We start from the raw sequence: 15224 nt of genomic DNA on the forward strand, positions 1-15224 counted from the left end.
TCAGCTTATTGCCTGGCACTTGTCAATGACAAGCCCTCAGCCAACCATCTATGAAGTCATTTTTCTTAATTATGCTTTAATTGCTTTGTGAAATTACCTCTCGAGTCGAGCACCAACAAACTGTTCATGTTATTTACAGGCAATATATTATTAAATTAAGGCCAGGGCTGTCACTGCAGTTACTAACATTTTAGCCATAAGGGTTAGGAAGTCCAAAAACAGAGAACTGAACTGGATGGATGATGTTTTTTACCTGAGCAAGGGGTGAGGTTTGAGGACCATGACTGAAGTGATACTAACATGGATGCCATTAAACATTTATACCAAGAGATTCACAGATTTTTTTTTTAATGCACCACATTTCATATAACATATTAATTACTTTAACAATATAGAAAGAGGTGATCAAGAAACCAGACCCATCAATGTCACATTATGCACTCTTTTTATTTGGCTGAGAGTGATGTCACTTCCTCTCAGAAGACCTAGAATGGGTACCTGCACTATGTCACAATTTTAACGTGTTAGTCTTGCATAGCCAATCGCAATGGTAAATATTCTCTTGACTACAAAAACACACAACGTCAGTATTTTGTACAAAGACATTCGGTTATTGTTGTGAGTATGTACAGTCAGGAGGAGTTCACCATTTTGTGTAAGGGTTAACCTCTTGGAAAGAAGTAACTGCCTTTTTTATTCCACCTACGTGTATGCCATCCCAATCCTTCTTGCAGTTTTATTCCTCGCCTGGGCTTGGTTCTGGAGGCAGTCCAAGGAGCGTTCATGGATATTTGCTCACATAACTGCTTGCACAATGAAAACAAATCTATCTCCAGTTACTCTCAGAGACAAAGACTTACATTGCTAAATCAATTACCAAATCTGACTCTCTTCCAGTGGCAGTAGATAGGAATAGGCTTATCTAGGTCTGTGAAATCATCCCTAAAACAGAAAACAAAGACAAAGCTCAGTATCTGAGTCCAGTATGACAGACGTTCAAATTGGTGGAGGAAAGTCTAATGTGATTTCCAAGCTGAAATGATGCTTGCTGCTTAAGAACACAAACCCCACAAGTCTTTTGTGTAAGACACAATTACACTGAAAAGTAATCTCACATATTATTGAATTGAAAGTACATTGCTTTTATAACTAACTTATGTCCCATAAATTGATCTACTGACCTTCAGGACCATGTCTCTGAGAACTTCTTTAGGGGCCACATTTATTCAACTTCAACCATCGGGCTTAAGCAGTGGACAGATTAGGCCTGGGTTTGCAGTGAGTTGACACATATCCACAGGTCTTCTTCTAAGCAGTCTCATTTAGATATTCAAGACAGACCAAACAACATACTGAGGGCCTGTACGAATAAAACAGTGATGTCGATGTGTTCCTTTATTGGGCCTGCATAATGACCTCCCTCCCCCTCTGCTGTAGAGTGGCTGAACACCCAGGGGGATGCTTTCGTATCAGACGTAACCAGTCAACCACATCCTCTGCAAGAGCTCTCTGCATATATACACTAGACCCGCTACACTCCTCCTCTGTTCTGTTGCTCCCAAACAGCAACCAGGAGCTCTTTAGGTAAGACCCAACTTTCATTAGCTGGCCGCCGTCTAGCCTGAAATTATTTCAACAAGCAAGGCGAACTACCCGTGACACCCACAATCAATCACTAGGCAAGGTGTGTTATTGAGACGGAGAAAATAATGGGGACAGCTGGGAAATAGAACACACAGAAATGCATCAAAAAACACAATCTCGCCTGTTGCGAACAAGTTCCTTAAAGAGTGTGTGTGAGTGTAGTTGGGAGTGCAGAATCAATTTCACACATGAGTGCATCGAGGAGACATGAGGCTGAGGCAGACATCTTGATCTGTCTATCAGCCTCTGTTTTGAGCCCCACATGCAGGAAATGAATGCACTATTATGTCAACAGTGACTGAGGGGCCAACTATGTAAGACCTATCTGGGTGATAATAGCCATTAGCAGGAAACCAGGCATCAGGACAGACACTAACCATGCCTCTGTAGATGACATCACCTCAGCTGATAACGAGATAAGAGTTGTCCTCGGGGATAGACAGCAGTATACTTTTACTATAAGAGAGGTTGCATAGATGCAATGGACATAGCACGTTTAGGACTGAGAAATGTGGAACTTTGTACCTTATCAGTGGAAAGCTGTCCAAAGTTGGTATAGGACCCTAAAGACCCTCAGCACTCAAGGCTAATGCACTATGAAATGATACCTAACGCCCAGAGAGAATTGCATAGTCACTTTACACTTTCCTCCCCATCTCTCAGGTCCCTAACCAACATAACTTGTGGTCTCTGATGGTGTAGAACGCAATTACTATGCGTCCAATGTAACAAATTCTGATATGGGGAATGACCCTTCCTCTGACCTCATGATGGACAATAACAGGTACTGTACATAAAAGGCCCATGAAAACCCTCAATCAGGCCCCCACATATGCAAAGAAATTAACATCCCTGAACTCAGAGGAAATGTTCCCAAAACAAAGGGTTTCACCAGATTCCTACAATATATTCCTTTGGGAGTTATCAATATTCTTATTTCATGTTTAATGAATACATTAATACACTGTTCCAAAAACAGACTATGTAAAAGAAAAACATATAATTTCATAGTTGAACATTCAACCAAAGACTTCCTAGAATGTTGTTGGAGGGAATGTACTCAGAATATTGAACTAATAGGGCTTAGAGGAACCTTATCCCCTGGAAATGTTGTTTGTAGGGTACTGCGCAAAGTAGGCCAGCATGTATGGTAACCTCATTCTACGCTTGTTAACAAAGCTTGGTCGAGGTTCGCTGTACAGGCTTGGGAGTGCAAAATAGATTTGAGTGGAGAAAATGGATCTACTTCTGATACCAGAACAAATGACAACATACCCAGATATCTACTGGTGTTTATCAGTAAGGGAGAAAATACACCCAAAATCTGCTTGTCAATGCATCTTTTCTTCTTGACACCTTGTGACTTGTAGTGTGTCCGGCTCACCCTCAGCGATATTGTGACTCCTAATCCTTTGTCATTGTAGCAATGCCTGCTAAGACTAGAGTGATCAATTAGCCGTTAAGATCAGTTATTACTGTATTTTGTTTCAGTGAGGGTACTTGCTAAGATCAAAACTAACCAATCCATCAAACCGTATTGCATATTGGATATGGCCACTCAGGGTATGGCCTAGTTGTGATATTTGTTTGATTCAGACATATTTGGAATGGTTGTGTTACCATGCTCATTCTCAGAAGCCCTCTAGAAAATGAAACAGATGTTCTGAGATTAGTATTCCTAGGTGTAATTATTTAAGGCTCTTGTCCAGCATGTTTGGTTTCCTTGTCATTTCATCTTCCGTTTCTCCAGAGCTCTGATAGGATTCAAGAGAAACCATTGTTGTTATCCCGTCACTATACATTGTGTAGAAAACGATTCCCAAAATCACCACTAGAGGAGCTAGAAACTAGATTTGGCCTCGAAATTTGGCCTCCATGGTGTCTTTGGACAAGTAAACCACCCAGTAGACCATGTTGAAGGCTCCGAAGGACACTGGGAACAGGATGCGAGCGTACTTATCGATTTTACTGGTCCCGCCCATACCGGTGGTGGTCGGCTGGGAGCATGGTGACTGCTTGGGCTCATTTTTACCCATCAGTTGAATGTGCTCCAGTCTAGGTCCTAGGAGGTCCTGGAGGGAGGAGTCAGCGGTGGGCTGGCTCTGATTGGCTGGTATTGTTGGGGTGGTGGGTGGAGCCGGGGGCGTGTTCTTGACGGACAGGGTGGTGAAGGAGGTGTTCGGTTGGCTGGCAGGGCCGGGGCTGGAGTGTGGTAGGATGATGGCGTCCCCAGTCGACCCCGTGGATGAAGACGATTGGCCAGACTGGGGTTGTCTCCTGGTTACCCCTGTAGCTGCTGCGCTGTTGGACTCAGCTTTCTGGATGTCTTGCTGGAACATGTAGTTCATCCGTTTTCGAAGGTTACCGTTGGTGTCTGCGTTACCGTTGGTGTCAGGGTTATGCTGTGGAGGAGGGAAAAATAAGCAAGAAACCCATATTGCAGTGATGTGAATGAACTGTGCAACAACAAGCGCACACCTTGAAGAGGAGACATTTGACTGAAATTAGACTTTCACTTAATTCTTTGTGGTAAGGTAAAATATGACAATTGCATTGTGCTGATAAATATGAACTATATAGACCTCTCAGTGCTGGAGGACTATCAGGTTAAAAACAGCCAGGAACCTCCCATTCTAAACATGGCCTATGGGCCTGAACATGACTGGCTTACTTTAGTCTGTATGGTAGAATAACCCAGCTCAAAGATGTTATTTGGGTAGGATTTTGATAATTTCACACAAACTTGTGTCACAAGCACGGTCCCAAGGGGCGGTGTGGCAGTACAGTAAAACATCAAAAGAGCTCGTCTCCTGAGAGCGATCATAGCATTTCAACCCCAGTAGAGGGAGCTGCTGCACTCTAACCACTGCACTCTAACCCACTGACTCCCCAATGGAATGTTGCTAAACAGCTGGCCTCCTGTCTGAGAGATGTGAGGCGGAGAACTGTGGATTCTAGGCTAAGTTTGACAACACTATGGCTGGAAGGTAAAAGGCTTAGAAAAATCTGCGCCACAACAATATACACCACGGGTCCTAATGCCGAGCAGATTTCCCCACTGAAATCAACACTGGGGCCACGGCTCTCTAGGAAAAGAGGCATCTGAAACCTATATACACACACACGTGCCCCGGCTGCATTGCCGTGGCAACCTGCTAATCCATTGATGTGCCGTTGTCACTAAACTGCATTCAGGCGAGATTATTCCACACGAGGATTTGAGATCCACAGCGAAACTTTAAGTAGTCTTCGGGCCATATATGGCTGTTTTCTGGTGGGTTTCAGCCATCAATCAACAGTTGAACTGTAACGCAAGAAATGTAGCACTGCAAAATGTAATGCCCTCAAATGAAGGATTGTGTTCTTACTCCAGTAGGCCTGTGTTTCCGGTAGATCACACATGTATGGAGTAATGAATTCAATAAAAATATGTTTGGTTAAACCCCATTACACGCGCTTCAGGCACACATATGCTTTCAAGAGAACAGATTGTAAAATGCTGAACAACAATAACATGTTTGCATCACATTGCAACTATAGGTAATTATTATTATTATAACTATTTAACACATTACACATTCTATAACGCGTGTCTTCAAAACACATTTCTCTTAAAATGCTGGAGAGTTTTTTTAAATCACGAGAAAGCAAGCACATGTAGGACATTCAGAGCATATTTAGAATTTTTAGGGATAATATTGCTAAGCCTCTGCGCTGGATTACAAATGGCGTGCATTGATCTAAGCAGACAGCTGTACTCTAAACAGGCCAAACTTAATGTGTATTCACCATTTACTATTCTTATTTGGCCTTCAGGAAGAGAATCGTCATCATGCTTCTAGCTCATGCTATCATGGAGAGGGGGAAAGAGTGATAGAGGGAGAGAGTGATAGAGAGAAAGAGGGGTACAAAGAAAGAAAGAGGTACAGAGAAAGAGGGAGGAGAGATACTTCAAACTATCAATGACAAAGTCACTTTCAGTTACGGTATTGTCTGACATTTCCAATGCAGGCAAATGCATTTCTTTGAATGGGTGATCACCATGTGATTAATGAAATGCCAGTCATTCTAAAATCTTCTTTAATTCTCATCCCTGTCACAAAATAGAGTCTTCAAAGCAAGTCAGAAAATTTGAAAAACATGGCATTTCAATATCTCTGATATTTTAGACTTGAATTGAATCTACATTGAAGAGATTAGCAAACAAATTAGCAAGTGGAGTGCACAAGTGCACACTTCAGTCTGTGAAGGGTAATGGGAATGAGAATAAGTCTTAAGTCTCACCTGCAGAACTTCCTCCGTATCCTTCACTTTCACTGGGGTTGTTTGGGGCGCTGGTGGGCATTTTGCCGGCTTCCTTTTCAGTCTCTCCATCTCTGCGTTGGTAAAGTAGTTGACGGCAGCGAACTCGATGAGGGCGGAGAAGACAAAGGCAAAACACACGGCAATAAACCAGTCCATGGCTGTGGCGTAGGAGACCTTGGGGAGGGAGTGGCGTGCGCTGATGCTCAACGTGGTCATCGTCAGGACTGTGGTGATGCCTGAAAATGAGAAACAGTTTAACCGTGGCTGTAGTTAAAATAATACAAGTTATGTCAACACAGTAAAATAATCAAACTAAAACAGTAGGCCTAACCATCCTCTATATCAGAAGTACTCAACGCTTTCCTATTTGATATGTTCCAGGGCTAGCACACCTGATTCAACTGATCAACTAATCGTCAAGCACTTAACTAATTGAATTAGGTGTGCTAGTTCAGGTCTACAACTTCTTAGAAAACCAATGAAAATGATTTAGAAAATTCAGCACACAAAGCAATGCATGACAGCCTTAATGCTTAATATGAAAAACAGGAAAAGGTCATGTTTGTGACACTAGAATGACCTGTAAACCTCTAGTCGATGACCTATTGACCTTTGCTTCTAATGTGTTCCCTCTTAATGAGGTTGCCCTAGCGACCACATAGCATACCTACTTTCCCTCCTCTATAATTCCTTTTTAAACAATAACCAATCTGACCTGCGCCAAGGATCATACCATTACAATAACTGGGGAGTTATAGTAAACCTGTAGGTCACTTCTCCTTGGGATTATTAGCAAATAGCTATAATGTGATTTAGAGAAAATCACCTTTATGTTAGAGATATGACACAATATGTACCGCCAGGCCACCTGCTCTGACGTGACTCGCAGCATAATTATGTGTCTAAACTCAGCCGACCACCGGACGATTCTGTAATGTATGATTCCGAGGATGAGATATCCAGAGGTAGATATTAGCTTTAATATTAGGATATTAGTTCATATTCGTGTCTTTCATTGGGTTAATTGGCGAGATCAGAGGCACAATCGTTCTTGGTACAGATTAACGAGGTGTGACTGATTTAATCAGATGAGCTATTACAATCCAATTTTTGAGTAATGCCTGTTTCTATTGGAATACAGGCATTTTCATTCCTCATCTTGTGACACATTGTTAAGATTAGAACGCATTGCTTTGGAGTTGCTTGGATTGGGTCTCATTGATTTGGAGTGGAGTTGCTTGGATTAGGACAGAATGGGTCTCATTGGTTTGGAGTTGCTTGGATTAGGACAGAAAGGGTCTCATTGGTTTTGAGTTGCTTGGATTAGGACAGATTAGGTCTCATTGCTTTAAAATTGCTTGGATTAGGACAGAATGGGTCTCATTGCTTTAAGGTTGCTTGGATTAGGGCAGAATGGGTCTCATTGCTTTAGAATTGCTTGGATTAGGACAGAATGGGTCTCATTGCTTTAAAATTGCTTGGATTAGGACATAATGGGTCTCATTGCTTTAAAATTGCTTGGATTAGGACAGAATGGGTCTCATTGCTTTAAGGTTGCTTGGATTAGAACAGAATTGGTCTCATTGCTTTAAGGTTGCTTGGATTAGGGCAGAATGCGTCTCATTGCTTTAGAATTGCTTGGATTAGGACAGAATGGGTCTCATTGCTTTAGAATTGCTTGGATTAGGACAGAATGGGTCTCATTGCTTTAATTAAGGTTGCTTGGATTAGAACAGAATGGGTCTCATTGCTTTAATTAAGGTTGCTTGGATTAGGACAGAATGCGTCTCATTGCTTTAATTAAGGTTGCTTGGATTGGGACCGAATGGTTAACATGGCCAGTGCATGTTCAAGAGGCGGAGCCAGTTTCATTAGCCTGGTCCCAGATCTGATTGTGCTGTTTTGCCAACCCCTATGGCCTTTGTCATGCCAGACATTGATTGGACAAACATATCTGAGACCAAGCTAGTTTTATATGACGTCAATGTCAATTTCCAACATCACCAGACAATAACATCTTGAGCCTCCAGGGGGAGCTTTCCTAATCATCCCTCAAGCCAATGTCTTTTTTCCCTCCCAAACATAGTCCTACAACCATTATATGTGCCAGGCTTGGAGTCACAGAGTCAGAAAATGGAACATTTATCTTGTGGAAAGAGGAGAGAAGGGAAGAAAAAGCCAGTCAGCCTGTGCGTGCGTGCTACTCCCCCACATACACACACGCGAGAGACGAGAGAGTACTGTAACAGCCCCACAGCCCGGGGGATTGGCCAGTGCAACACTATTTATGTTCCCACGACACCCTCCTGTCACACATTGGACAGTTTCATTAGCTTGCCACTGAGACGGGAGGGGACTGAGGGGACACATTGGGGCGTTGTGTAAATCAATGTGGCTGTGGAATAACACACACTGGCCTCTACAGCTGCTGAGATATGAGTAGAACCCATTGACTCAGCGATATGTGTGTCCCTGAAAGAAAGTCAGCGGGCCAAACGAATAGGCCCATAGATGCAACAGATGCAGTAACCAACATCATGTGGAGTAGCATGTAACAAAGTGCCAAAAGTGGGTGCTCATAAAGAAATGTATATTTCCATCAACACATGCAAGAGCAAAAAGCAATTACCTACTCATGACATTAAACCTACTGTATTTTCAACTACCAACCCCACTGGATCAGCCAAAACAGTACTTTTCCCAAACAAAATATCCTCCAATTATTTTACAGTGGTGCTCATGAAAGTCACACATCCTCATAGACACCCATATAACAAACACCCCAGTAATCACCCATATAACCAACACGCCTGCAATCACCCACATAACCAACACCCCTGCAATCACCCATATACCCAACACCCCAGCAATCACCCATTAAACAAACACCCCTGTAATCACCCACATAACCAACACCCCAGCAATCACCCACATAACCAACACCCCTGCAATCACCCACAGAACCAACACCCCAGCAATCACCCACATAACCAACACCCCTGCAATCACCCACATAACCAACACCCCAGCAATCACCCATATAACCAACACCCCTGCAATCACCCACATAACCAACACCCCTGCAATCACCCACATAACCAACACCCCTGCAATCACCCACATAACCAACACCCCAGCAATCACCCACACAACCAACACCCCTGCAATCAACCATATAACCAACACCCCAGCAATCACCCATTTAACAAACACCCCTGTAATCACCCACATAACCAACACTCCAGCAATCACCCACATAACCAACACCCCTGCAATCACCCACATAACCAACACCCCTGCAATCACCCATATAACCAACACCCCAGCAATCACCCATTAAACAAACACCTCTGCAATCACCCACATAACCAACACCCCTACAATCACCCACATAACCAACACCCCTGCAATCACCCACATAACCAACACCCCAGCAATCACCCACATAACCAACACCCCTGCAATCACCCATATAACCAACACCCCAGCAATCACCCATTTAACAAACACCCCTGTAATCACCCACATAACCAACACCCCAGCAATCAATAGTAAAGGAATAGAAGAAGCTAGCAGGAGGGCAACAGTACGCTTCAGAAACCACTGACCTTACATTACTTAGCCACATGCACTAGATTTCTTCTATCCGAAAAGGACCCTATCCTACACAGCTAATCCTCTACAACCAGGCATGGAATTTAAGGATTTTGGGCACTGGCCAGTCAGGATGGTAGGCAGCAGTTTTTACTAGCCCGTGTCCAAAATCTGTGCTATGGGATATTTCAAAAGATAAAAATGTTACTAGCCGGTGGGCTAGTTTGGCTCATTTTCTATTAGTCCCGTCTAAAAAGTACTAGCCACGAGCTAGCTAAAATTCCATCCATGTCTACAACTCGCAAAAAAAATGCCAAGAGAGGTTAATTAAGTGCTAAAGTTCATTTCAGTTCAGCAAACTAAATGGGCATGAAAAATAATAAGACTGAAGACTATAATACAAGAAATGGATACTCAATTATGCAATACAGAAATGCCGATTTACACAGAGTACTTGTAAAAGCCTGATTACGCAACGAAGGGAAAAGTGCTGTGTAATTGACAGGAGACCAAGCAAACAGACAGAGGATATTTGATGAACATCTGGTAAAGTAAAGTACACTAATTCCATGAAAGGTGCACAAGGTTCCCAGCTTAGAGGTGTACTCTTTCATTTCTGACTCCACCCACAGTGGGAACCTAACACTTCTGTTTCTAAACAAATGGGCGTATTGGCAAATGCAACTGCCACTTAGATGGGAAACAAAATAGAAGTATAACACACATTTAATTAATCGTAGACCTTAATGGTTGTGTGAGAGGCTAAAGACAGAACGTCGAATGCTCTGGCTACACAGTTACAAAAATGGAGACTGAGAGATGCACAGAAGAGGCACTTCCCTCTTCACATTTGCATCTTCTCTGCCTCTCTATAGACGTATTCTACAGAATGGCGGGATTTGTGAGTAATACTTACCGAAGACTGTTCGAGCCGGGACTGATTCCTTATTTATCCAGAAGGATACTTGGGAGAGGATTACTGTCATGATGCAGGGGATATACGTCTGAATCATGAAGTAGCCCATTTTCCGCTTCAAGTGGAAGTGCACTGTCATCACCACGTATTCACCTGGCGGATAGCCATAGATATCACAGTTGATTAGTTCATGACTGGCATGAGACAATGAGCAAGAGGACAGGAAATAATGGACTTCTGGTAGCATGGAGTTTTTATTGTGTCTTCTCTGTTCTCTGAGGTGAATGGTGTCAAACAGTTATTTGGACAAAGCCACTGTAGAGAAAACATTCCAAACGGAAGTAAGAACTGATGAAGAAATGTAAATGGTTATTAACAAAGAATGACATCACCATCATCAGAGTTGGGGATATCTACTATATCTAACCAAAGGTAGGTAGCTTTTCACCAGCCCATCGTACCTGTGATTGACTTGACCTCTTCACTGCTGACAGTGTGGCCAATGAGATCGTACTGCACTAGGCTGGAGGATTCTTGGGGAACCTCCACTGAATACTGTGGACCTTTGGTCCAGGTATAGATCATCTCTGTTTTAGGGTATGCATCTGAGGGTGGAGAAGGAAAAGATTTGGATTAAACCCTCAAGTGGGGTGGGGGGGGGGGGGTTGAGGCCAGTTCTAAATTGTAGAGTGAGACAGAGAGAGAGGAGAGGCTTTATTATAGGATAGAGAGAATGTCACATTTAAGTTTATGAGAGAATGACTACTGTAAGCCAGTGACATCCTCTTCATAACTCTAAGCTCTGTGAACATGAGAAATGCTTCTACCTCCCCCATTTAGTCAGGGGATCACAATGCATTTGAAAGAGACATATTGATGTGATGGTGTGCAGTCCAGTCACACATGGTTTCCCCACTTGATCTGCACTTCACTCACTGACTTAATACATGCAAATGTTGAAGATTACCTCAAATGGTACACTCTCTGGATTTTCAGATATCTTTTCCTCATAATTTGATTGAAAATGAGTAGTACAATTGCATGGTATTAGATGGCATGGGTGTCTACTGTGTGCTCAAATGACTTGGCTTTTAAACAAACTACCCGGTCTCACGAGCTCTCTGGTACAAAGTTTTTGCATGTCCAACGTTGCAAAGATGTTGCAAAAACGCTGAAATGTGACATGAGAGTTCCTATAAGACAGGGCTGAAAGAAAAACGAGAACACAGGCTTGGGTTTATGTTAGGGTCTGTCTCCGGCTACGCATGCCCCCTCACGTTGTTCTCATTCGCCGTTTCCCACAGGGGACTCGAAGTCGGCAGGACACCAACTGCGCCGGGAAAATGGGCCAGCTGGGGTATGTAGTGGAGCGGAAAGCTGCGCGGCGCTCCGACACACACCGGCTCTGGAGAGAACCGGAATGGGTCTGAGCTAACCAGGGGCGAGGAGAGGGATTCTGACCTTTACACCATCGGGTCCAACATCTACTTCCCTGACTCTGGGCCAGGATGGGAGGATGGGAAGGTACTATCTTAAACCAAGAGCAATGTGACAGAATGATAACAGAGGAATCTATTTTGTCCTCTACAATGTCACCATTGCTGATAACAGATTGGGGGAGGATTGGGAAGTCCATGGGAAAACCATCCTTCATTCCTCGTTCCTTTCTTTAGTTTTCCCCTCAGCAGATGTTATCTTAGATCACTACTGTTTTCTGACAAGAAAGAAGGCTCATTGGAGAGATCCTTTCATGGAGATAAGTCACTGTTTTGCTGACCTCTCATTATGAATAATAGTGCTGATTTTGGGTTTCTTTGTTCTGTTTTTGGTACAAAAAGAATGTAATGTATTATTAGCATTTTAGTCAGAAAAAGCAATTACTTCTCACTCTGGGATTGTGTCTGAAATCCTCAAATATGACAAAGCTGGAAGAATTTGACAATTCATATGGTAATGGTATTACAATAGAATGGTACATTTTTCTAACCCAATTAGTAAACTTCATGTATGTGATGAACTGGGACAGATTTAGTGCATTGAAGTATAAATACATTGCATACTAAATTAATTAAGACAAAGAACAAATGAGTTTACTATGAAAGCATGTAAGCGCGTAAACAGTGTCAGGTTTAAGATCTACTAAGAAACTGTACAAGTGGATTTGCTTTGGTGTGCATGTCAATAAATACACAGTGTTCCGAAGTATGCATGTCATCATAACAAGGACGAAGAACCACTTTATCAAGTCGCTCCTGATACAGTATTAGAATAGACGTACAGTGTCATATCATACTTACAGCTTCCAAACTTGAGAGGGCATGCATGTCCATCCATGGGGAAGTCAACCAGCTTCATGGGACACTCTGCGCTGATAGTCAACCTATTGGGGACACATACACTCAAACATATTAAAACCAATGGGAGTTGGAGAGCGTTAGGACCCGTCCAACCAGAACTCAAACATGTATCATATCTATACAGTGGAGCCCTACTTTTAGGATGGATACTGTAGGTAGGCTGAATAGCACTTAGCATTGTAACACTGGCATGCTGGGTAATGTAGGCATCAGGGTGTAAAGCATTTTTGGCAAATGTAGTACCTCATGGTGTAAAGAATGGTGCCGTTCTTCATGATGCGGAATAGCCTGTTGGGGGCAGTCATGTTGTGGGCCACAGACTTCTTCCCATTCCTGAAGAAGGTGTCTGGAGTCCATACATTGGAGACCATCATGTTGTTGAGGCGGAGGATCTCGATAGGCCCCTCATACCTCAGCCTCCTGTCCATCCATGTCTGTCTGAAGAAGACGTCCATGGTGTACTCCTGAGGAAGCAGAAGACAGAAATTGGCAAATGTCAGAAATAAACAGTTATGTTTGAGACTTCATTCTTATATGAAACGTTAAGTGCATGGTCAGTCAAACTTATTTCCGGGTACTCATCTGTTTCAAATTCTTGACTTGGTACATACCATTTCAACATCAGAGACAGGCCCGAAACTTGTCACATAAATGTCTGTTTTCACCTCTGTCACCGGACCTATTGAGAGAACAATTCAATCAGTTTCACAATGCCTAGACTATCCTAGGCATATCCCATTACAGACCCAATAGACCTTAGACTAGTAGTTCTGGTTTGCTAGGCCACCCTTTAAGCATCAACCCTCATTTGACCTGTTTTCATCTGTAGGCCTGGAATAATATGTAAAACATGAAACCCCAGCAACAGCCTAACATGGGCCAAAAGTTGGGTTGGTAGTGCTGTGTGGATGTGTGCCAAAACGACTAACCCAAATAGCTGACAATGCCCTGTATGCAATAGCCTATAGCTTATGCCTACCTAACAACCTGCACCAGTTTCTAAGCATGCATATAATGGAATGCTAAATAGGTTTAAAACATAAACCTCTGGGACAAGCCGATCAGTATCTAACCTATGCTATGCACACTTGAAGGGTGAGTTCGGAAGTTTACGCGCCCTGAGGTGGCATATTTTTTAGGGTTGAGTTGAAGAGCGTAGCCTAAGGTATTTTCAAGCACAACGACATGCATGTCAGATGTCATTGCTGTAGGCCTAATGAACGATAAAGAGGTTACTTCTCATTAAATGCATAGTCTTTAAACGTGCGTCTGATACTTTGAGCACGTGGAGGATTTGACAGACACGAAAAGTACACCTGCACTCCTTCTACTTAAATTGTGCATTAAGCGGCTTTTTCCACAGCGATAACTAAACTCGCTTAAACATTTGAAGGTAGCATACTGTTTTCAGTCGCACATAAGAGTCAAAGCAGTGAATATAAGAAAGTGTTAATTCAATCCATGACGACCAGCTTTTGAAACATGGAATGTCATTGCACATCTGTGGGAGGTAGTGCTCATAACTCATTAGAGCAACATGTTTCACTTGAAACAGTATTGAAAAGCTCTGGTTGAAAAATACAATGCAATTTTGATCGCAACCTCATACCCTATCTAAACTATTCAATAGCATTGGCACAATAGTGATAATAATTTTCGACCATCTCTGAGCCACATAGAAACTCATTCGACAGACGAAAACTGTCACTGCTTCAGATAGGTACCTACCACCAAATCCAGGTCGCAGTCTGTTGTCATACCCGTCCAGTAGTCGGTCTAAAATGCGTGTGAAATTTTCGGGATATATTCTCTCATCCTTTTTTATCGTTCCAGAGATTCTCTTTACACTGAAAAACGACACAAATAATCAAAATAGTTTGTTATCGTGCAAAACAGCAGCCTCCCCGATACCCAGGCTATGGATGACAAAATTAGGAGTCACAACCATATGACACAGTTAGAGCACTTTTGGATTTCAGCACCTAGAGTCTTCAGGACCATGGACAGCGGCACCAGAGCAGCTCGCGCCAATCTAACAGGAGAAAATCAGCCCCCCAGATCATGTATTTTAGGAACTCACCAAGCAGTCAGGCAGAAAAGGTAGAAGAGAGTCGAAATATAACTGGGGTACATCGCAGTCACCATCTCCTTCTTGGCAGAAACCATCGTTGCATGCCATACTTTAAGCCTCTTCACATCTCCCTTAGGCAAATGTCTTGTCCCAAGGAAGGATTAAAGCCAGAGAGACAGAGAGAGCGGAACAGCACAAAAGCAACTCCAGCAGCATCTCCCGTTATCTCTCTCTCGCCAGGGAAAAAAGCCCGTGCCAGCGGAGCATCTGAACGCGCGCACCTTTCAGGCTGTCGCTCGATGACTTAACCAAACACCTTCTTCTCTCAGTTGTTGGC

The 15224-nt window shown here is 42.9% G+C and overlaps 1 protein-coding gene across 1 annotated transcript in view; it reads right to left on the reverse strand.

The window, feature by feature from the left end:
- Positions 1–428: 428 nt before the first annotated feature.
- gabra4 (gamma-aminobutyric acid type A receptor subunit alpha4) overlaps positions 429–15224 on the reverse strand; it is a 14979-nt gene continuing 183 nt past the window's right edge. Inside the window, exons 1-9 of the mRNA XM_029727666.1 lie at positions 14897–15224; positions 14545–14663; positions 13428–13495; positions 13060–13280; positions 12757–12839; positions 10921–11064; positions 10460–10612; positions 5929–6185; positions 429–4046 (exon numbers count right to left, since the gene is read on the reverse strand). The exon at positions 14897–15224 is cut by the window's right edge and continues 183 nt beyond it. Coding sequence (XP_029583526.1) covers positions 3492–4046; positions 5929–6185; positions 10460–10612; positions 10921–11064; positions 12757–12839; positions 13060–13280; positions 13428–13495; positions 14545–14663; positions 14897–14982 — 1686 coding nt within the window. The 5' untranslated portion in view covers positions 14983–15224 and the 3' untranslated portion in view covers positions 429–3491. The remainder of the gene's footprint in view (positions 4047–5928; positions 6186–10459; positions 10613–10920; positions 11065–12756; positions 12840–13059; positions 13281–13427; positions 13496–14544; positions 14664–14896) is intronic.

This window comes from Salmo trutta, chromosome 3, assembly GCF_901001165.1.
Source record: "Salmo trutta chromosome 3, fSalTru1.1, whole genome shotgun sequence".
NCBI lineage: Eukaryota > Metazoa > Chordata > Actinopteri > Salmoniformes > Salmonidae > Salmo > Salmo trutta.